Below are 22,946 nucleotides of genomic sequence, written 5' to 3'. Positions count from 1 at the left end.
CATTCTAAATTTACCCAGAACTGACAAAGATGTTACAATTATCAAACAAGGACATTGTTGTGGGTTGAACTGTGCCCCTCAAGAAAGATATATTGGAGTTCTAATACCTGGTACGTGTGAATGTGACCTTGTTGGGAAACAAGGTCTTTGCAGATGAATTCAAGTTAAATTGAAGTCATATTGGATTAGGGTGGGCCCTAATCCAATGACTGATATTTTTATAGGAAGAGGGAATTTAGGACAGAGAGACACGCGGAGAGAATATCTTGTGATACAGGAGAGAGATTGGAGTGATGCTAGCCAAGGGACATCAAGGACTGCTGGTAACCATCAGAAACTAGGAAGAGGCAAAGAAGGATCTCCCCTAGAGTCTTCAGAGAGAGCATACTCCTGCCAAGACCTTGATTTTTGACTTCTAGTCTCCAGAGTTGTGAGTGAATTAATTTCTGTTGTTTCAAGCCATCAAATATGTGGTAGTTTGTTACAGCAGATCTAAGAAACTAATGTAGACATCAAAACAGTTATTGTGTTTTAGATGTTCAAAAAGTTGCATACAGACAGTGAAAATATGAAAAAGGCCCAAATTGAACTTGTGGATATCAAAATTTCACCTGACCTGAAAAACATACAGATGGGATTAGTGGCAAATTAACTATTTCAAAAAAAACAGTAACAGAATACTGAATTTGAAGATACAGGGAAAAAAAAGAAAAGAAACTATCCAAAATGAAAAACAGAGAGAAAAAGAAATTTTCTAATGAAAAAAGCTTCAATGAGCTCTTTGTGGGACACTTTTAATCAGCCTAATATAAGTGCAATAATTGGAATCCCCAAAACAATAGAAAGCAATAAGAGGACAGAAAAAAATACATGGATAGGGCCGACCCAGTGGCTCAGGTGGTTGGAGCTCTGTGCTCCTAATGCCAAAAGCTATCGGTTCAATTCCCATATGGGCCAATGCCAGATGGCTCAGTTAGTTGGAGCTTGGGCTCTCAACCACAATGTTGCCGGTTTGACTCCGCTGAGCTCCCGGATGGCTCAGTTGGTTGGAATGTGTCCTCTCAATCACAAGGTTGCCAGTTCGACTCCCACAAGGGATGGTGGGCTGCGCCCCCTGCAACTAACAATGACAACTGGACCTGGAGCTGAGCTGCGTCCTCCACAACTAATATTGAAAGGACAACAACTTGACTTGGAAAAGTCCTGGAAGTACACACTGTTCCCCAATAAAGTCCTGTTCACCTTCCCCAATAAAATCTTAAAAAAAAAAAAGAAAAGAAAAGAAAAACTAAAAAGGGAACAAGGAATCCGGGGAGGAAGGGGGGGAATACATATATATGGATTAAATAATGGCTGAAAATTTTCCAAATTTGATGAAAACCGTAAATGCACAAATCCAGAACCTCAAAATTCTACACAAGAAATATGAAGAAAAAGAACATCAAAGCACATAATAATCAAATTACTCTCAACCAGTAATAATGAAAGCCTTAAAAACAGCCTGAGGGATAAAAAAAAAAGCATGTTTTAAAAGAAAATTATAACAGAAGACTTTTGTCCTTGGAAACAATGCAAGTAATAAGACAATAGAGCAATATTTCTTTAGTACTGAAAGGAAAAAAATATTTTCAATCTATAATTCTGTATTTAGTAGTGGTATTCTTTAAAAATGAAAGTAAAATTAATACTTTTTCAAAAAAAGATGTAATAATTCATAACTAGCAGGTCTGTACTATAAGAAATGTTAATGAAAGTCTTCCAAGCAAAACTAAAGTGACATCAATAGAAAATATGAATCTACACTAAGGCACGAAGAAAGCCAGAAAGGATAACTAAATGAAAAAAATATATGACTGTTTTCTTCTGACTTAAATTTCTTTAAAAGACAATTGGCCATTTTAACAAAGATAATAACAATGTATTGTAGAGTTTATAAATTATGTTTAGGTAAAATGTGTGGCAACAGAAGCATGAAAGCTAGGGAAGAAGAAATGGAAGTAATACTGCTGTAGGATTGTTAAACTATACGTAAAGTAGTGTAATATCAACTGAAGGTAGACTCTGATAACTTAAAGATGTACACTATAAACCCTGAAGCAACCACTATAATAACCAAAGAGTTAATAAATAACCTGAGTCAATAAAGAAGATAAAATGGAATCATAAAAATTTCTGAATTAACCCAAGGAAGCTTTAAAAAAGGAAAAAGGGATATCAAAAAACAGGTGGGACAAGTGGAAAACTTGTAGCAAGATTATAAACTTAAACTAACATCAATAATGATATCAAATGTACATGACTTATACAATCCAAATAAAAGGCAAAGATTGTTAGATTGAAAGTAGAACTTTCAGCTAGAGCTGCCGTCTTCCAGTAATTCGCCAAAATGACCAATACAAAGCAAGGGGGAGAGGCACCAGCTATATCCAGGCCTTTTAAAAAACATGGAGTTGTTTCTTTAGGCACATTCATGCGTATCTACAAAGTAATATTGTAGACATCAAGGGAATGGGCACTGTTCAAAAAGAAATGCCCCACAAATGTTCCCCATGGCAAAACTGGAAGAGTCTACAGTGTTACCCAGCATGTGGATGGCATTGTTGTAAACAAACAAGTTAAAGGCAAGATTCTTGCCAAGAGAATGAATGTACGTATTGAGCATATTAAGCACACTGAGAGCCATAATAGCTTCCTGAAATGTAGGAAGGAAAATGATCAAAAAAAGAAGGAAACCAAAGAGAAAGTTACCTGTGTTCAACTGAAGTGCCCACCAGCTCCACTCAGAGAAGCACACTCTGTGAGAACCAATGGCAAGAAGCCTGAGCTGCTGGAACCCATTCTCTATGAAGTCATGGCATCAATTAGTGGGGGAAAAAGACCTCTGTGCTGTTAAAAGTAGTTCTATTAATTGAATAGAAGTCTGGTGTCCCCTCCCTCAAAGAAATATTTAAAGAAAACTTTGTGTCCTAAAACAAGAAAGAAAGAAAGAAAGAAAGAAAGAAAGAAAGAAAGAAAGAAAGAAAGAAAGAAAGAAAGAAAGAATAACCCAACATTATGTTATGTGTAAGAAATGTACTTTAAATATAAAGACACAAAGAGGTTACAATAAACACCCCTGCATCTATTTTTGGAAATTGCATTCGTAATTAAAATCCTTCAAAAAATAAACCTCAAGGTCAACATAGATTCACTGGTGAATTGTACCAAATAAGAAAGAAATAATATTGATTCTTACATAAATTCCTATAGAAATTTACAGAGGAGGGAATATTTCCTAACTCATTCTATGGTGGAAGAATTATCCTGATAAAAAAACTAAACAAAAACATTACAGAAAACAACAGACCATCATCCCTTATGGACACCTATGTAAAATTTCTAAACAACATTTTAGCAAATCTAATTCAAGAATGCACAAAAAACTTAATATATCATCAAGATCAAGTGGAGTTTATCTCTGGAATGCAAAATGGGTTTAACATTCAAAAATCAATCACTGTAATTAACCACATTAACAAAGTAAAAAGAAAAATTCTGACTCATTTCAGTAGAGGTAGAAACATCATGTACAAAACCTAACACCCAATCCTGATTAAAATCTCTAAGCAAATGAGAAATAGACAGAAACCTCCTCAACCTGATAAAAAAGCATCTGTGGCAACTGTATAGGTAACATCATATTTAATAATAAAAAACAATTTCCCCTTTTGAGTAGGAGCAACATGAAGATGTCTGCCTTTACTCTTTCTACTCAAAATTGTCTGAAGGTTATAACCTGTGCAATAAGATAAGAAAAAGAAGTGAAAAGCTATCCGATAACTGCAGCTCTAGCTGTCATTTTGTTTACAACCTCACAATAAACTTTGAGCCAAAAGCATCCAGTTAAGCCACTCCCAAATTGCCCCACAGAAACTCCAAGATAATAAATGTTGTTTAAAGCCTCTAAATTTAGGGGTAATTGATTATGCTGCAACAAATAACTAATATTAGGCATTGCAAACTTGTTCTGTTGTAACCATAGAACCAGCTCAGACTAATCATATCCTGTTTGATGAGTACTGAGTTGTTTTTCAGAGACAACAGACCAAAACCACAAGTCTTGCAGCCAAACCATGCACAGAGGAGAGAATTTTGGCCCCCAGCTGCACCCAGAACCAAAGTCTCAACCTCCACTCCCAACCCCCACCACACATGCATGGAACCAAAGGACCAGGACATAACCAGAACTTAAACACTGGAATCCTTTTAGAAGCCAAGAGTCCATTATCCCGTAAGAAACCTTGTTGATGCCCCTTTACCGTGAATGGCCAAGTTCCAACGTCCTCCAATTAAAACTTGCCCCACCAGCAGTTCTGCATACTTGTCCAACCCCCGCTCCCATGCTCCTTAAAAACTCTTGGCCTGGTTCAGAGTGCAAGATAGATTCGAGGTACCAAGGTCTCCCATCTTTTCCATTGGTGCCTTCTCGATCGTTAAACCTTTCCTTACCCCAAACACTGACATTTTGAATTCTGACCTTTCAAAGAGTCGAGCACACAGACTTTGGTTTGGTAACACATTCATTTAACATTTATGCTTTACTAACTCTGAGCTAGGCATTGTTCTTGGTGTTAGGGATACAATGGCAAAAAAAAAAAAAAAAAAAAATCAGTAGGGTTCTTTCTTTCATGGGACTTATGTCTTGAAAAGGATTGGGAGAGCACCAAGAGACAGGCAATAAAGGAGTAAACTAATCAATAATAATAACTAATGATAAGTGCTTTGGAGACAGTGAAACAAGGTAATATGATAGGGGATCATTACTTTACACGGAATTTTCAGGAAAAATCTTTCTGAGGAAGTGATATTTAAACTAAGACTTGAATGATGTGAAGATCTAGGGACAGATTGTTCTGGGCATAGAGTTCAGCAATAGTGAGTAGCCCAGAGGTGGTAATAAACTTGGCTTGTTCTGGGTCCAGCAGAGTGGCTGAATGTAGAGAACAGGGAAGCATATTGTGAAATGAGATTGCATAGATGAGTAATGGTGGGATCTCGATGGACAGGGATTAGCAAACTTTGCCTTTCAGAATTTATATGTGTTTTTTAATGTTTTTATTTTTTATTGGGTAATAGTATTCCACTGTGTATAGATGTATCATTGTGTATCCATTGCCTAGCAGAGGGACATTTGGATTGTTTCCGGTTTTTTGGTGATTATGAATAAAGTCACTATGAACATTAAAATATACATATTTTAAGTGTAGAGTTCAATGAATTTTGACAAAAGTGTGCATTCAGTTGTCTCCAGTCTAATTAAGACATAGAACATTTCCATAACCCCTGTGAGCTCTCTCCTGTCTTTTTCTAGTCAATTCTCACTAAACATTATTCTGATTTCCATCACCATAGCTTTCCCCTCCTGTCCCAGAAATTCATATAAATGGAATCATACAGTATGAGAAGAGTTAATGTTTCTTTTATCCCAAGACAAATTAGTAAGCATTTGAAGGTTTTTAAGAGGGAAATTGGCATAACCTGATTTATATTTAAAATTTTTGTTTTGGCTACTGTGTGAAGAATGATGAATAGAGGAGAGTGTGCCACTTAAATATTCTTTTTCTCTACATCTTCTGGGGGGAAGGGGAAGTATATGGCTCAACAGAACTCCTGGGCAGACCAGAATTTACCTGCTGGCTTCAAACGCTGATAGCAAAGCTGCATTCGGAGTTCCCTCAAAGGCGCCAGAACTGTTTCTGCCGTTCCCTGTCCTCCCCAGCAGATGGCCGCAGAGCCAAGTTCCCGACCCGCCTCTCCGAGTCAACCTGCTGTAATGTGAGCCGGCCGCCGCTAGGCGACCCCTCGCGGCTATTTCTGCGTGAGTGTGGGGCCGCTCGCTCGCGCAGAGTGGACCAGGTTTGTGCTGAAGTTGGGGAGCAGCGAGGATCCCGCAGAGGTGTCGCGCCCCGGCTTCGGCCGCACGTCGGAGTGGCGTCAGCAGAGGCGTCTTAGGCCAGGAGGAGCTGAAGTTCTGCAGGACCCGCGTCCGCCCTGAACAGTTCATTCTGCAGGGACTTTCTCTGGATAAGAGTGCGTGCGGCGGGATCCCGGCAGGAAGCGTTTGTAGGAGGCTACCCACGGGAAAAGGTGGCCCATTGGGTTTAGAGACAAGGGAAGGACAGAGCGTCTGTATTAGGCTTGGAGAGAACTAATGGGAAGAACGCGTGGGGCTGGTTGGAAAGCAGAGGAGACAACCCGGACCGGTGTTAAGTATCAGGGAACAGAAGGAGCAATCTGCGGGACTCTCGGCAAGGAAAGTAAAGCCAATAGGCTTGTTTGGGTGGAGAGTTGCCTAGGGAAACGGAACACTTAAGAGTCTCTTCTTTACCCTCTCCAGCCTCTTTTTGGTGCTGGAGTCACAACCCCAACGAGTCCTCTCTTCTTCCACGCCTCCCGCTCTCCTTCACCCTGGAGAACCCGAGGGGCAGAGGGCTTGAGAATTACACGATAGTGGAGATTGAAGAAATAGCCTTGGGAACCCGTGGAAAATGACACCGATGCTCCTGCTGCAGCTGGCGCTGCTTCTTGCCTTGCCCTGGAGCCTGGGGGGTAAAGGGTGCCCCTCTCCACCCTGCGAGTGCCACCAGGAGGACAACTTCAGAGTCACCTGCAAGGATATCCACAGCATCCCCAGCCTACCGCCCAGTACGCAGACTCTGTAAGTACCTCGGAGAGGAGAGGGTAGGGCCCAGAGGCCAAGTGCAGCTGGAAAGGTGGATGGAAGTGTGCAAAAAGAGCTTGAGGGTAGGCCAGAGGGTGTGTGTGTGTGTGTGTGTGTGTGTGTGTGTGTGTGTGTACACGCGCGCCTGCAATGAAGAAAAAGTCAGTCGCCCAAACTTGGCATTGCTGACACCATAGTAGTTATTAATAACACAGGAAAAGGTAACAAAACTTCGGTGCAAGATGAAAGTGAGAGTTGTTCTTTCTAGAGAGCTGCTATTCTGCACTTTGTCTTCCCCTCACCCTGCCTGAACCTTAGCTTCATCTCAGCAACTCAAGAACTGAATTGTTTATCTTATTTTATTTTGGGTAATAAATAATTGAAGAAAAAAAACTGAACTTCTTCTAGTTTTTCTAGATGGGAAATTATCTTAGCTGGTCTGCTAATTCATCAAGTAGTTGACAAAAATTTAATCAGGGGCTCTTTTTTAAATATACCCTTCATACTTTCTATGAAGGTAACTTTGTATGAAATAACTGAATTACTTTCTCAACTATGAACTGCCCACTTACGTAGGACATCCAGAAACCTGCTTTGGGACAGGCATGGTAGAAATATAAAGAGATGAAATTTTATAAAATATATTTTTATCTGCATGTTAACTACTACCAAATTCGGAACTTGACATTAAATAAACTTTATGTATGTACAATAACCTAGGCTGATTCAACCCAGTTAAGGTAGGAAAGTACAGGTTACTATAGAGAATGTGGATAGATGAAAAGCAATGGTGAAGTTGTACTTGGAGATTTTTCTCAAGAATTTAGCTCATAGGGACATTCAACAGTAGGTGATGAATATTTCAGCACAGGTATGAGTATGTATTTCTGTGCTCTGAGATACCTCGGCTTCTTATCTCACCTGGATTAATTTGTGCAATAACCTCCAAATACTGCTTTATTCTCCATGCTGCAACCACAGAATAAAATATGTTCTTTACTCTTAATTAAACCCCTACATTGACTCCTCATGGCCTCCAGGATAAAAATGTTTTCTACAACCTACAAGATCCTCTCAGACCAAGCCTAGTATTTCTCTCAAACCTCATGCCTCCTAATCTGTCTGACTTTCCATTCCTACTGAACAGAACTTCTGGCATTTTCCCCAAAGTTCTTTCCTCTCACAAACTGCCTTTGCCTTCCCTCCCATATGTCACCCCCTCGGCCTAAAGCAACTTTTCCCCTTTCTTCACCTGGCTCATGCCTTTTTCAAGATCCAGACTAGGAGTCAAATCCTTCAGGAAGGCTCTCCTGATTCACAACCCCTAAGCTGGGTAAGCTACCTCCTCTCCCCTCCTCCTCCCAACATTCTGTGCATGAACCCTACTCTAGCCCTTATACACAGCGTGCTTTTCTGTAACATTTCTTTGTGTGCCTATCCAAATAAGCCACGACCTCTCCTAACACAGAGACGCTGGAACCACTTTGGTGTCAAAAAAAAAAAGCTTAAGTGAATGAATGAACAAGTGAATCTGCTAGTCTCAGATTGTCAGTTGTGTGGCAGGGAGAGAGAAGGCCAAAGGCATCACTTCTACAGAGACTTCTTTAAAGGTGGCAGAATTTTAAGTTATTAAAGAGAAATGGCTCTGACAGTGGAAGGGAACTTGGAGTCATCCTGTTTATAATTCCACCAAATGATGAGGAGAAAGGGTAAACATGTCGGAGAAAGAGCAATGGAGTAGGAGTCAGGAAACCTGCGTTCTCTTCATCCCCCTCGCACTAACTGTGAAAATGGGTGAGATAATCTATTCAGAAGGACCTAAGTTCCCTTCTGGGTAAAACAGAGGATTCAGTTAGGTGCTTTCTGATGTCTGTGATGCTAATAAGAATAGTCTGACAGAATCCACTGAGTCACAAAGACTAAGAACTGGATAAATATAACAGCAAGAAGACTCTGACCTTGAAAACAATTGGGGGGGGGGGTGCTATTCTGAAGAACGAAGTTATTCTGAGATAGGGAAGAGGCTATTGAAAAGTGTGGGTAGAATGCTATGCTAATCTAAACAATGACCACACCATCTACAATGGTAGCGAAGTGATTTTCAAAACTTTGGGGGGCAGTAGAACTCTTTTATTGAAGGGAACTTTATAAGAAGTCAAAATGTTAAGCTGACGATTATGTTGTGCTGCTTTCAGCACTTTATATGAACTCAACCCATTGAATCTTCACAAAATCCAATTGAGTAGATGGTTTTGTTATTTTCATTTTATTAATGAGGAAACTGAGGCACTACAAAAATGAGCAATTTGCCTAATGTCACATAGCTTGTAAGTGGTGGTATCAGGATTTGAAATACCACAGAGCTGCCCCCTCAAACCGTTGCTCTCAGATGAAAGTGGGTCTCACCTGTCAGCTTTTCCCCAGTCTTGTCATGAGGCGCTGGAGAAAGGAGTTTGAAAATGAATGATGTTCAATAAGCCACAGATAACCTTGGGAGCTGTTGGCCTGAGAAACTTGCAAGAACTCAGGAAACAGGAGGTTAGGGGGAAGGGAAAGAACAAAAAGAAGGAGGAAGACAGAGGATGGGAGGGAAGGAGGAAAAGAAAGCCTACATCAAAGTTATAGATGACATTCCCTAAACAAACCAGATCTTTCTCATTAAACACTTGGTCTGGGTGGTAACTGCTTTTCTTAATCTAGAAGCTGTGTAACCACTGCCTAGCTGTTTCATAAATTATTATGGTTCTGAGAGCAGTTTTCCTAAGCTTTATCTTCTATCCATATATTACGGTGCTGAAAGGTAAGCAGATGGCCTCTTTGTGCACTACCTATACTCCTGCCATGTGGTCCGGTGGATGGGTGGGACAGAGTACACTGTTGTGGCTCTTACTGAAACAGTGGTTCTGAATCTTTTTCTCCACATCCCCCCTTCAGAGAGCGATGATACACTCTCATTAAAACTAGGTTCTGACTCGGTGGTAGGTGAAGGAGAGCTGGCATCTGTAACCCCCATCCCCCTGCCGCCCCATGGAACATTCTACAATCTTTGATATGCAGGTAGTTTGAAAAAAAAATGCTCTTCTCAATTGAGATTTACTGATTTAAGGAAACTTAAATGAAGCAAGCAGAATAAAATTAAAAATTTAAATTTTGGTATGTAATTATAGATCATATCAACTCAATACCAAGAATAACAAGATTGACCCATCACTCTGATTCAGAGCATTGCCATTTGCTACCTCTGTGCACGATTGGACTATCCCTTCTCTGAATGGGGAGGTGAATAGGGTTTGATGACCATTCTAGATGTGTGTGGATTCTTCCTCAAGAAAGTGCTGCCTTACCTCACCTGGTCCTTTCGACCTCCTAGCTTTTAGTTTTAAGATGGCAACAATCTATAATCACCACTTCCACCCTTTCCACCCTCCTCCCCCACCATCTGGGGTCTAGAGCTTCAGTGGAGTAATGTTTTGTCCATCACACACTTGTGTGCCTTCAGAAATGTTTCCGAAGGAGTTGTTGTGACTATTGTTTGTGGTTCTGATTTTTGCTTCAGTGTTTAGACTTTTGCATTCTGCATCTGTGGCTCTAAGTGATGGACTATTCCAGCATTTTCTAAGATGAAGACAATCATTCAGTATTTTTGCCCTATCTGTGTTCCACCTGTGCTTATTATTTGCTCAGTATCTTTAAGTTCACACATGTCTTTAACTGAACGAAATTTATTTAGAAAATGGTATCACAACTATAGCTGGAAAATTAGCACAACTTGCTATAAATAGTAGGTAACCAGAAAACTAAATACAGTGAAAACAGGAATGTGGCTATATTCTAGCTCAAGACTATGGTCTGTGAATGCTCTGTGCCTGTGGCTGTCTTCTCTTTAGAAGAAAGGAAGAGTAATAAGTGTTCAAGAAATAGTAAAGAGATACCAACCCAACATGGTGTCCTTGGTGGTATCGGAAGGATTGGAAAACAATGGAAAAGGGAGTCACTTTCTCATTATGTCATTCAATGTTATTTAATACAATGTGGGCATTCCACCTAAAATAATCTCATGTATCTCCAAGTCACATCTGCTTCACATTTCACACTTGTTTTAGTCACAACCAGTGGTCATAACCTGAATAACATTTGGTTTTCAACCTAAAGAGAAGCCCTCTGCTTTAGTACCCACCTGCTGCCCAAATACAGTCCAATACTTTGTGACTTAAAAGGCTTCACTTTACGCTTCCAGGCTCCATGATTTATTCTTTTAGTCTCTCTCTCTCTCTCCCTCCCTCCCTCTTTCTCTCTCCCTCTCTCTCAAAGTTTTTGATGGTCAGTAACAGAAAACCCATTCCATCTAGCTTAAGGAGGAAAGAAATATTTTGAAAGAATAACATGTAATTTACAGAATCATTGTAGAACCAGGCTTTGAAAGTAAGCCAGGGTCCAGGGCAGGCAGGAAGTTGGAGCCACAGCCAACCATCTGGTTTGGAACAACATCAAGGACAACACCTCAGCCACAGCCACCGGACATCTGTGGTGCTGGGCTCCCCATCCCATAGTTGCTGAACTGTCTATCTGCTGCCATCAATGATTTCTCAACTGTCCCTGCCTCTTTGAATCACCAGCCAGAGAGTAATATCCTATAAGGGAGCATCCGGTTATCTGGCATTCGTTACATGCTGTGTCCTAGATGCTGGGTCTAGAGAGAGGGAGGAGATCCCCCTCTGCCACATTTGGTGCCTGTAGTGGAAGATGCAGAACTGAGTCCCTCTACCATTACACACAATGGAGAATTTCCCTCAAAGAAGGGCCATATGCTCTCAACATTGCTCAGTTTCTTCATTCTGCAAATGTTAATTAAGCACTGGCTGTATTCCAGATACTGTGGTAAGCTCTGGATTTAGTGGAGAAAAACACCAACATGTCCCTGTCCTCAGGCGTCTTATAGTCTATTGCGGAGTCTGAATATTAATCGAATAATCTCATAAACATATAATTGTGTGTGCTGAGGTTATACTTGGTCGGGATGGGGGAACTGACTTAAACTGGGGTTCAGGGGAGGCTTGAGCTACATCCTGAACCTGTAGCAGTTGGGTATATGGGTTGCAGGGGTAGGGGCTTGGGGTTGGGGTTAGGGTTGGGATTGGGGTTGGGGAGGGCGTGGGAAAGTGGTATTCTGGGAAGTGGAACTGCTCATTTGAAAAGCTTTGACGAGTTCCAACCTGAATAGTGAAGGAGTTTGATTTATTCACTTGGGACAAAGATACTGATGAGCAACACAATACGTTACTACTTTCTACATGCAGGTAAAGGTGAATTCTGATGTCTGTGGAGGCAGCTTTTGTGCACAAAAAAGACTTATTGGGGTAACTGGTTTTTAAAATATTTGATCCATTAAAGTCATAAACATACAATCTAGTTCTTTTTTTTTTTTGAGTTTTCCATATATTTATTACTTCACTTGTAAGTCTAGTTAATTGCAACAATTACTTTAAGGAAGATTTTATAATTCAATAATGTTTTAATAAATAATTTATTAAAATAATAAACAGTTTGAATACAAATTAAATATATTTTCTTTTAAAGCAGTTGACTGTTTGACAAAACTTTCCAAATGCTTAGAAAATTCTAAAGAATCTGTTAAATTAAACTTTATAAGTACCAGGAATCCTACATTTTTCAACATCCCAATGCTATTTACATGCGCAGGAAGGTAAAGTGGTGCAGAGTGTGATATCAGCAGAGTTGAATGCCTGGCTCTTCTATTTCCTATGTGTGCTTTTGGGAATGTAGGGAAGGAAAAAATAGTTTTCCCTCTACCCTAATCAGTTCTCTCCAAGTAAACTTAGTAAAAATAATTTCCTTGTCAACTTAAATCACAGGTTAAAATAAATTACTCAATTATATATTTTAAATTGGAATCATAAGGCCAATCTACTAGATATTCCAATAGGACAAGTTTAAATAATATAATTACTGAAAATACCAAATATATAGTGATTATTCTTACACTTAACACAAACATATTGATACTATGGGTCTGATTTAGATTCTCATTTCTATTCTTAATTCTAAATTTTCCCAACCTAAAAGACATGTTTAATCATTAAGCAAACTAGTCTCGCCCCCATCGAACTTAGGTCCTTTATTGGACCAACCATCCAGCGGCTTCCTAGGTTCCTCATAGCTAGGGTTGCCCTATCTAAGTGGATCCTCCCCTTATACCTGTTGTCAAGGTGTAATTAATTGCACTCCTTTCACTCTCAAAGTTGTCCCAATTTGAAGGATACAGTACTAATAGATCTTACTAATAGACATAAAGTCCGGAGGGACATATTGAGACATTCTAAGCCTTGTTTAATGTCACTAGGAGTCAGTAACTTAAAAAGAGGTTGGTCTCAGTTCTACCTCAGAATCTGCAACCCCTGCATACCTTAGGTGATAGGGAACTTCCTGTACTGCTTCAGTTGAATTTTGCATTTCTTTGGCTCTCTTAAGATACTTTAAAAAAAAAAAATTAGTTTCAGGTGTACAAAACAATGTAATAGTTAAGCATTTATACCCCTCACAAAGTGATAACCTTCCTCCCCCAATCTACTACCCCTCTGACATCACACACAGCCATTACATTTCCACTGTCTCTATTCCTTATGCTGTACTCCACTTCTTGTGACTATATGTATTAAATTATAGATGACATTCATTATTATTCAGCGTCAGGTTCAGGTATAGGTCAGGCACCTACATCATTCATGAAGTGGTCTCCCTAATAAGACAAGTGTCCATTGGATACCCTACAAAATATTTACAATGTTATTGATTATATTCCCCAAGCTGACTTTCATATCCCTGTGGCAATCTTGTGGTTACCAATTGTGCTTTCTAATCCCCTTACCTTCTCCCCCCATATTATCCCCCCCATCTAGCAACCCTCAGTTTTTCCTCTATATCTCTGAGACTGTTTATGATTAGTTTGTTCATTTATTCTATTCTTTAGATTTCACATATAAGTGAGATCATATGGTATTTGTCTTTCTCTGTCTGACTTATTTCACTTAGCATAATGTTCTCTAGGTCCATCCATATCGTTGCAAAGACTAAGATTTCATTCTTCTTTATGGCTGCGTAATACTCCATTGTATAAATGTATGACAGTTTCTTGATCCAGTCATCTACCAATGGGCATTTTGGTGATTTCCATGTCTTGACTATTGTGAATAGTTCTGCAATAAACATAGGGGTGTATAAAATTTTTTTAATTGGTGTTTTGGATTTCTCTGGATAGATACCTAGGAGTGGAATTGCTGGGTCATAAGGTAATTCCACTTCCAGTTTTTTGAAATACCTCCATTCTGATTTCCATAGTGGCTGCACCAATCTGCAATCCCACCAATAGTGCACGAGGGATTCCTTTTCTCCACATCCTTGCCAGCACTCGTTGTTTGTTGATTTATTGACAACCATTTTGACTGGGGTGAGGTGGTATCTCATTGTGGTTTTTGTTTGCCTTTCTCTTATGATTAGTGAGGTTGAGCGTTTTTTCATATGTCTGTTTGCCATCTGTATGTCCTCTTTAGGAAAATGTCTCTTCATGATACTTAGTGTCTTCTCTGCAGCCTCCTAAATGTCTCCTGCCTCTGCCCTTGACCTTCGCAGTCTATTCTTCACACACGAGCCAAAGAGTTTGTTTTTAAACATAGGTCAGGCCATGACCCTCCTCTACTCAGAAACTTCCAACAGGCTTCCTGGTCATCTCAAAATAAAAACCAAAGTGCTTACAGTGGCCCAAAAGGCCCTACATGATTCAGACCTTTACTTTTCCAATTCTATCTCTTTTTACTTTAGCTCATAATTCAGCTCTCATTCCATTGGCCTCCTCACACTTGTCAGTGTTGATGCATTAGGTTCTTCCCTATGGCTTGCACATTATTTTCCCAGATGTCCCTATAGTTAATCATCTCACTTCCTTCAAGTTTTTGTGCAAATGTTACTTTCTCAACCCAGCTTTCCTAAATCTTAAAATTTAACTTTCCTTGTTTTGTTTTTTCTTTTTTACATAATCCATAGCATGTGTCACCTTCTAATATACTTCGTAATTTGCTTGTTTTTATGTTATTTTGTCTTTCTCCACAAGAATATAATCTCCACAAGGGAAAGGTTTTTGGGTATTATTGTTTTTGTTGTGTGTTTTGTTCAGTTATGCATCCCACATGCCCAGAAAGAGCCTGGCATATAATTGGTAGTTGATAAATATGAGTATTTGTTTAATAAATGAATGTATGAATGAATGTCTCCAGAGGCACTTTAATGTCATTCTGTTTTGTTCTTCATACCCTTTTATAATTCTTTTTCAAAGTCCTTAAGTTGTTTGTTGTTGTTTTTTTTTAACTTTTCTCTTTCTTCCACCTCATCCCCCCTCCGGTTCAAGCTGTTGTTTCTCAGTCTGGTTGTGTAGGACACAGCTCCCTGGCCCATGCTGGTATTATGAGCCTTGCGCTCCCTACCCCAGCTGAGGCAGTTGGTCACTGCCGGCCACTCCTGGCAGCCCACAGCTGCTCAGCTCCAGGGAGAGCTGTTGTTCACAATCTTAGCTGTAGAGGGTGCAGCTCACTGGCCCATGTGGGAATGGAACTGGCGACCTTGGTGTTAGGAGCATGGTGCTCCAACCACCTGAGCCACCAGGCCAGCCCCAAAGTCCTTAAGTTTTATTGCTCTTTTAAGGTAGATGAAATTCTACCTTCGTTTCATGTTTTTCTTAGCTATTGGGACACTAGTTTTTTAGATACTGAAATCATATCTGATGGAGTTCCACATCTCTCATCGCCTGTTTCACCCTATGTACATATTATTAAACCATGCTCCTTTGAATAGCCACTTCCAAGAAATTAACTCCATCAGAGCTTCCTAAAATTTCCAAATGTAGTGCTTCTAAGCAAGAGGTAAGTAGAAGAGAGCCCCAAGCATATCTGCCAACAAGAATAATCAGGACATTCCTTTGAAGTCTCTGGTTTTATTTCTTTTTTATGTAACTTCCAAAAAATTACTGTGAATTTGAATTCTTTTCCATCATTTAACTGTGGTTCCAGTGGCTTCATATATATACTTCCCAGAGTATTTCCTTATACGTACCTTCAGGATAATGCAACTCTGTATTTGAATATCCTAGTAACTTGACCCAAGTAAGGGACTTGATGTATACCAATGGCAGGTATTGAAGGAGGCCAGTGAAAATGTGCAGGTAGGAGGCAGTGTGTGTGCCTAAAGCCCAGCCTCAATAGTCAGACCAGCTCAGAGGCCATGCCCATTCAACCCTTTCCTCAGACCCCTTGGTCCTCAATGTCTAGTGATTTCACCTGTGTGAACAAACCCTGGCTATCCTGGAGTCTATTTTCTTATATCAGCTCTGATAAAGTAGTAGACATAGAAAACTAATTCAGAATACCTAAAACATATTGTTAAATGAATGAATTGTATCTGGACTTATCAATTAATTGAAATAGTTCTTTCCCCCTCCAGAGCTGAGAAATCGTTAATTTGAATTGATATAACTATTCAATTATTTTAATATCTCCTTGTTGTGCAAGTATGTTTATTACCCTTCTGTGATGAAGTAAAAATTTGTATACAAGTATATCAGTGTCCTGCTGAGAGAATCTATAACTTTCCTCAGATTTTCAAAACAGTTAAGAAATTCTGTTTCTTAACAAAAAGTTAAGAAATTCTGTTTTGGAATAATTTGGCTTTTTTTGTGTGACAAATGTATACTTGGTATTAACTATGACTCAATATTTTTATTTTATTACAAAGAACACTAAAATATATTGAAAAAAATAAAAACGTCCTGATCTTTCAAAGTGATATTTTTTGTTAAGAATGCATTATTACGATTATTTTTTATGCCTCACACTTAACCCTTGAGTAGGCTCTTTATGCAAAAAGTTCACTAAATCCGGCTATTCTCCAAATCAATGGTTTAAAAATAGCTTTTACAAGTATCTAATGCCTCATATCTGACATTAAATCCTTCATACTGACCCTGTCTCCATCTGCACTGAAGCTGGATGGTATGCTTACTGTCTATTTTGCCTTTCATTACTACAGTTAAAAAATAGTTGAAGGAAATTTCGAGTATGGACAACATGGTCCTATTTATTCAAAGCTACAAATTCGATTTTAAAGGGTTCCATTTAGAAATCTAACTCTACTTGCTTTGTTTCATTTCTGTATGAATTCTTAGGAACATTTAAGGAGTCCCAGAAATTTTCGAAGCAAATTCTTTTCTTAAAATGACAAAACAAAGGCATTTGTGATTTTTAAACCATCTAATAAGTGTTGTTCTCTTACAACACTTATATGTCACTGTAGTGACATATAAATATGCCCTGAATTTTTCTGTTACAGCCCAATTAAAATATTTTACCATTAGAATATTCCAGAAACTCAAATATTTCATTATCATCTTAACTAAACTTCCCACACCCCTCTTGCACCTGTAAAGAGCTCCCTGTGTCCCAATTTTTCTTTCAAAAACATGATCTCTGTATTTATATGATACGTGAAGCCTTTGGCTTACATCTTGTAGACATTAGCTTAATTTTACCCACACCCGAATGTTATCGTAATTACTCAGCTCCAGAGAGGGGATTGAAATTGTCTCTTCTAATTGCCAGCTACTGTCACTTCATATTTTATTATTTCAATCTTTTCTGAGCTGAGAAACTAGAAGGTTAACTTTGGGGAAAGGATCTGTACATGACAATAAATAGAATCTAAAGGGGGGGCATACGCGAGGGGCTCTCTGATGACAAAGTGTGTAGTGGGCTTTGTGACTACTCTGTTTCCTTCTCAACACCTTTTTCAGTTATTTGTGGGCACATGGCCATGGTCCAAAGATTTGAAATGACCAGAAATCTTACCTCTAGATAGGTGATATTTTATGGTAGTTCGTTTTTCTTCCTTCCTACCTTTCTTTTTTCAATAAATATTCATTGATCACCTCTTATATGTAAGTACTATTCTAGGCATTGGAGGTATATATTAATAATAAACGACCTCATTGATCTTACAATTTAGGAGCAGGAAATAGCCAAAAATAATAAATGAGTAAAACACATAGGATGTCATATGGTGATAAGTATAATGGAGAAAAATGAAGGAAAGGAGAGGGAAAAGGAAAGCTGGAAGTTGCATTTTAAATGGTCAGAGAAGGCCTCACCGAGAAGGCCACATCTGAGTATCAATCTGGGGGGAGAAAAATCTGAACAAACGCAAAGACCCAGAGTTGGGAGTACATGGGAGGAATATGTATAGTATGTTTAAGATGGAACACGGAGAGAAATGTGGCTGAAGCAGAGAGGGTTGTAGGAATGAGATCAGAGAAGTTATAAGACAGGGCGTGTTTTTTTGCAGATTGCCGTAAAGCATTGTATACCGCATAAACTACAAATGAAATAGAAGGTGAGCTCTTACACTGATTAACCAGTCAATCCCCGTTCCCCCTGTCCCCATAGTCCCTGGCAACCACTGCTCTGCTTTCTGTCTCTATGGATGTACCTATTCTGGACACTTATATCAATGGAATCAATGGAGCATGTGACCTTTGTGCCTGGCTTCTTTCACTCGGCGCAATGCTTTCATGTTTCACCACACGGTAGGGATAGAAAGAGTGTGGGCCATCAGACAAGCAGCCCAGTGGGAAAGCAGATGTAAACAGGCCAAAAAGTACTTTCAGGACCTTTCAGGCAGGTTCATTTCTAACATAAATGCCTTATACCTTAGATATAATAATCTGAACACCAAAAATGCCCACACTTATCCTCAGAGGCTTAGAGCCATGAAATGACTCTCCCACGTCATAAGGTTTTAAGAGTACCCATCTTGTGAAGGAGAGTGTTTCTAGCCAGTTGGCTGAGGAAAACCATGTGCTCATCCCTCCTGGATCCCGTGACAATCTTAGTCAACACTTCGGGAAAGAGGTGACTTAATAGCAATGCATGAGCCATTTTCTGTAACTCTTTTACCCTTTTAAGAGCCACTACTTATCCAAAGGGCTTTTTCTCTGTTGTAGGGAAGCTGCAGAACTCAAACAATATCCCATTTATAATGGTGTTTCTTATAATATTGGCTTCTATATCTTATTTTGCCATTAAAAAATTTAACGAATACGCCAATAAAGAAAATTTGCTGAGAATAAAACAAAAAGATTAAATGAGAGAAGTAGATTCTTCTTCCTAGAACTTACTTCTCAGCTATTTCTTTCCAATCCACACTGGGCTTAGAGGCAGAAGATGTAGTGGTCTAATTCTAGCTCTCCCCCAACTCGCCGTGTGGGAGACTATCTGCTCAACACACAGGATGAACAAGCTAGTAGGATCTGCTGTCTCCACGGAGTGGTCATGAGGCTCACATGAGGGACTGCTAGTATATGACATACCTGATAAACCAGAATAAAGCCTTGATCATAGGTTAACTATTATCACTAATGCAACAGTGGGTCTGAGACCTGTGAAATCTGGCCTGATCTAACCCTTGGTGGGAGCATTTACATTAGAGAGGACAAGCTTCCATGCAGGGACCATTCGGCAACTGTTTGGCTTGAGGGCTGTGCAGCTTTATTAAGAAGAGCAAACACTTGTCCACTGTGCCAAAGGGACATTTTAAAGATTTACAAGGTTTCTTATCTTCTTCCAGAGATATTCCTCCCTGAGGAGTTACTGTTAGTAGGCTAAAGTGACAGAAATTCTGACTGGGGGGCGTGGGGTGGGCAGGGTGGGGTGGGGTGGTGGTCTCTGTCCCAATAGGGCCCATAAATCTGTAAGAAGGATTTATCTGTTCTGTGTCAGATTTTGGCTGAAAAGCCTGTTAGTATTTCCAAACTCTCCAGATGCCCCTATTTAATGCTTGGCTGGCCTTCTTATGTAGTATAACCAGTTGCCATTTCACAACCATCCACAATCCCTGGAATCTAAAACAACAAAGCCAGAAGCTCTGAAATGTGCTCTATGAAGCATGAAAGAATCTATTAAGGTTCAGTCGGATTCAGTTCTGTGTGACAATAAAAGTTCCAATGTACTTATAAGGAATTTGTTTACTCATAAGCAACGTGTCACGTTATAGAAAGTATGTCTCTCGTGACCACTAAAGTAGGGTGCCTTGGAGGTGCTATGCTGTCTTTTTATAATGTATTCAGTATCTTCGTTTTCAATAGCAGCAAAGTAGGGTGGAGAAGTACCTTGGATAAAGCTCTGTCAGCTAAAAGTCATGGTGAAGAGGATGCCCGTTTTCCACACAATGAGGAAATGGCTGTATGACTATGTGAAAGCACTATTTATATAGTGAAAGTGGTAGATAGAAATGGAGATTTTAAATCAGGAGAACTTGAGCAAGCTATGAACATTTTAGCAAGGCACTTAACCTTTCTGTGTCTCATCTTTTGTATCTGTTCAATGAAAGCCATAGGATGGCTCTGCCATACTTTAGAGAAGTATTGGGAAGACCAAGGAAGTAATTGTTGAAGTGTACACAGTGGCCTTGATTATTCAGTGATAACCTTTCTCATTTAACAGAGTAAGAATATGGGAGGTTATGTGTTTACCAAATATTGTGGGGAACACAGATTTATAACATACGGGTTTTGAGAGAATTATAAAAACAAACAAAGCAACAAAAACTAAATTCTTACTTTAAAAGCATCTCCACCCATCCTTTGCTGCTGTACTCTTATAACAATGCAAGACGGGTCCTCCTTCCTGCATCCAATGCTCCCTTCTCCTAAACCTACCTTGACTTTTTTTCCTCTCTCTCTTTCTCTCCCAGATCCTTTCACTGTTACCTAAACACACTCAAGTCCCTTTTTGCTAAAAAAATAAAAACTTCCCCCATAGTTCTCACATCTTAATAAATCTGTTCACTCCTCCTTCCCTACGTGTCTCCTTCCTTCACAGCTAAACAGTCTTAGAATTTTCTCAAGGTGCTCTCCTGATGTTCTTACTTCCCATTCACTCTTTAGCTTAGTGCAGTCTGGCTTCTGCCCCCATTACTCAATGGAAGTTCTTGCCAGAGGCATTGGCAACCTTTGTTGCAAAATCCAGGGGACATTTTTAGATCTTTTCCTGGATTGAAGAGAGAGGTTAGAGGATGAACTCCAGCCCCTGTTGCTACAGCTGGTCTCAGGACCACAATTAGTACTTATCATGCTAACCCCTATTGTCCATTCTAAATTCCCCTCACACTCAGCTTTCACCATTGTTGGCCTTTATGACTTATCTGATACGATCCCAGCTCTCACTCCTGAGGGGTCTGAGCCTATGGGAACCATACTCTTCTCAGGCTGGGGTTGCCAGACTTGTCCATTTTAGTCATAACTGAGCAAGTACAAGGACATTCGCAAATAGATGATCTGAATTCCACACGTATTTCTCCTGACTGTCATTGTACACCTGCTGGCCAACCTCTCGCTGCTGATCAGGATCAGTTACTCCTACCAAAATATTAGCTCTCCCTTCAGTCTGCTTGTCCCTAGACATAAGGAGTCCAGAGCGTCCAAGTGGCAATCTTAGCTTGTAGTTCCCTGCAGAGCCTAGAATTGTAGGAATGGGAAGCACAAAATCCCTCAGTGGGTCATTGGCTATAATGCCACCTGGGGCCACTCCTGCTTCTACCCCTTGGTTCCAAGACCCATACATTCTTCCTAATGGGACACAACACTGAAATATGAAATAGAAGTCTGTGATTCAATGTGTAACCTGCATAATGTTATCCTATTGTGGCAGAGTATTGCCTGAAAGTTGGCCCTTTAGTTGTGCCTTTGGCAGGTTATTCCATTGCTCGGTAAAACCTACTGCTCTGGATTGTGTGGGATGTGATATGACCAATGGATCCCATGACCATGGATTCACCTCCCTATCTCCTTCTCCGTGAAGTAAGTCTCATGGTCAGATGCTATGTTGTATGAGATTATATGCCTGGATCAGACACTTCAAAATTTCCCAAATAGTGGTGCTGGCTGAGGCTCTATGGGCAGGAAAGGTGGACAGTTACCAAGGATAAGTGTCTCCGACAATGAGGTTCATCCTTCTAGGAAGAAAGGGCTCAAAGTGGTCAACTTGCCACCAACTGGTCATGTGGTCCCCTCAAGTAATAGCACCACGTTTTCTTCTGCTAACCAGTTGGACTTTCAAATGGTAGCAGTAGCCAGATCAGAGTTGATAAGTGGGAATCCATGCTATTGACATGCAGTGTCCACTGTGTTAATGTGCCAATTATGCTAATTCTCGGGTGGCCAATGACAAAGGCTGGCTACTGACTGTCAACTGATCAAGTCATTTTGTATTGATTCAATTCTTCTTTTATGGTGGCTGCTTTCTGGTGGTCATTAATACAGGATACACAGATCTTCATATTTCACACCCTACATTTATCCTCATTCATTTAACCCATATTTCTCTGCAAAATTCTAGTCTTTTCCTTCCCAGGCCCTTGACCAGCTGGCTAATCCAGTCGCTCATGATTCCATGTATATTCTTACCTCAGGCTACTTTTCCATGCAATCCACCCATTGGAAAAATTTTCCCTTGCAGCTGTCTTTCAAAGCCACTTCCACAGGCAGCTGATATCCATTTTAGGTGGATATACTAGACCAAAATCTGTATACCAAACGAACTGATCCATTAACCAAGTTCTGCTTTTTCTTTTCCCTTAAGCTGCTTATATGAGACACCTTATACAGCCATAGGTGTGAGCCAAGGAAGGCACAGTGCTGCCATCTTGGAGACTTAGGGGTCTGGATTACCTGCTTGTACAGTTTCCTCATGCTTTGTCGTCCTGCTCAGGTTTGATTCTTACGTACCTCTCTCCATCTGATTAATTGCTGCTGAGTCTGCCTGATGTTATCACTTAGTCCTACAGAACTCAGCTCATGAAGAGCAGTTTAGGATGCAAGGGCCCTTGGTTTCCATGGTAAAATGTTCAGTCTCATTTGACCCAGTAGCATACCAAGAGCTGTTTTTCTGTGCTGTAGATGGTGTGGCCTTGATCCAGAATTCCAGGGGACTGCATTGTGATTCTGCTGTGAGAGACCTTGAACTCCACACCATACTACCTCTTTTTCCACTGTTGACACCTCCAAGACCTCTAGCAGGGCCTACCAGATCATATGGCCCAAGTCCTGCTCAGTTCCTGCTCCAGGCTGGCAGACGTTCATGTCAACTGATACATGGGCAGAATTTTATAGTATTCCATTGAATGAATAAACCCC

General features: G+C 40.0%; 1 protein-coding gene across 1 annotated transcript in view; it reads left to right on the top strand.

Annotated features, from left to right (window-relative positions):
• Window positions 1-6,501: 6,501 nt before the first annotated feature.
• TSHR (thyroid stimulating hormone receptor) overlaps window positions 6,502-22,946 on the top strand; it is a 102,143-nt gene continuing 85,698 nt past the window's right edge. Inside the window, exon 1 of the mRNA XM_019731093.2 lies at window positions 6,502-6,697. Within this exon, the coding sequence (XP_019586652.2) occupies window positions 6,528-6,697 (170 nt within the window). The 5' untranslated portion in view covers window positions 6,502-6,527. The remainder of the gene's footprint in view (window positions 6,698-22,946) is intronic.

Source organism: Rhinolophus sinicus, linkage group LG03, assembly GCF_036562045.2.
Source record: "Rhinolophus sinicus isolate RSC01 linkage group LG03, ASM3656204v1, whole genome shotgun sequence".
In the NCBI taxonomy this organism is placed as follows: Eukaryota; Metazoa; Chordata; class Mammalia; order Chiroptera; family Rhinolophidae; genus Rhinolophus; species Rhinolophus sinicus.
The sequence above is the reverse complement of the archived record's forward strand: the minus strand, read 5'-3'. Positions and strand labels throughout refer to the sequence as shown.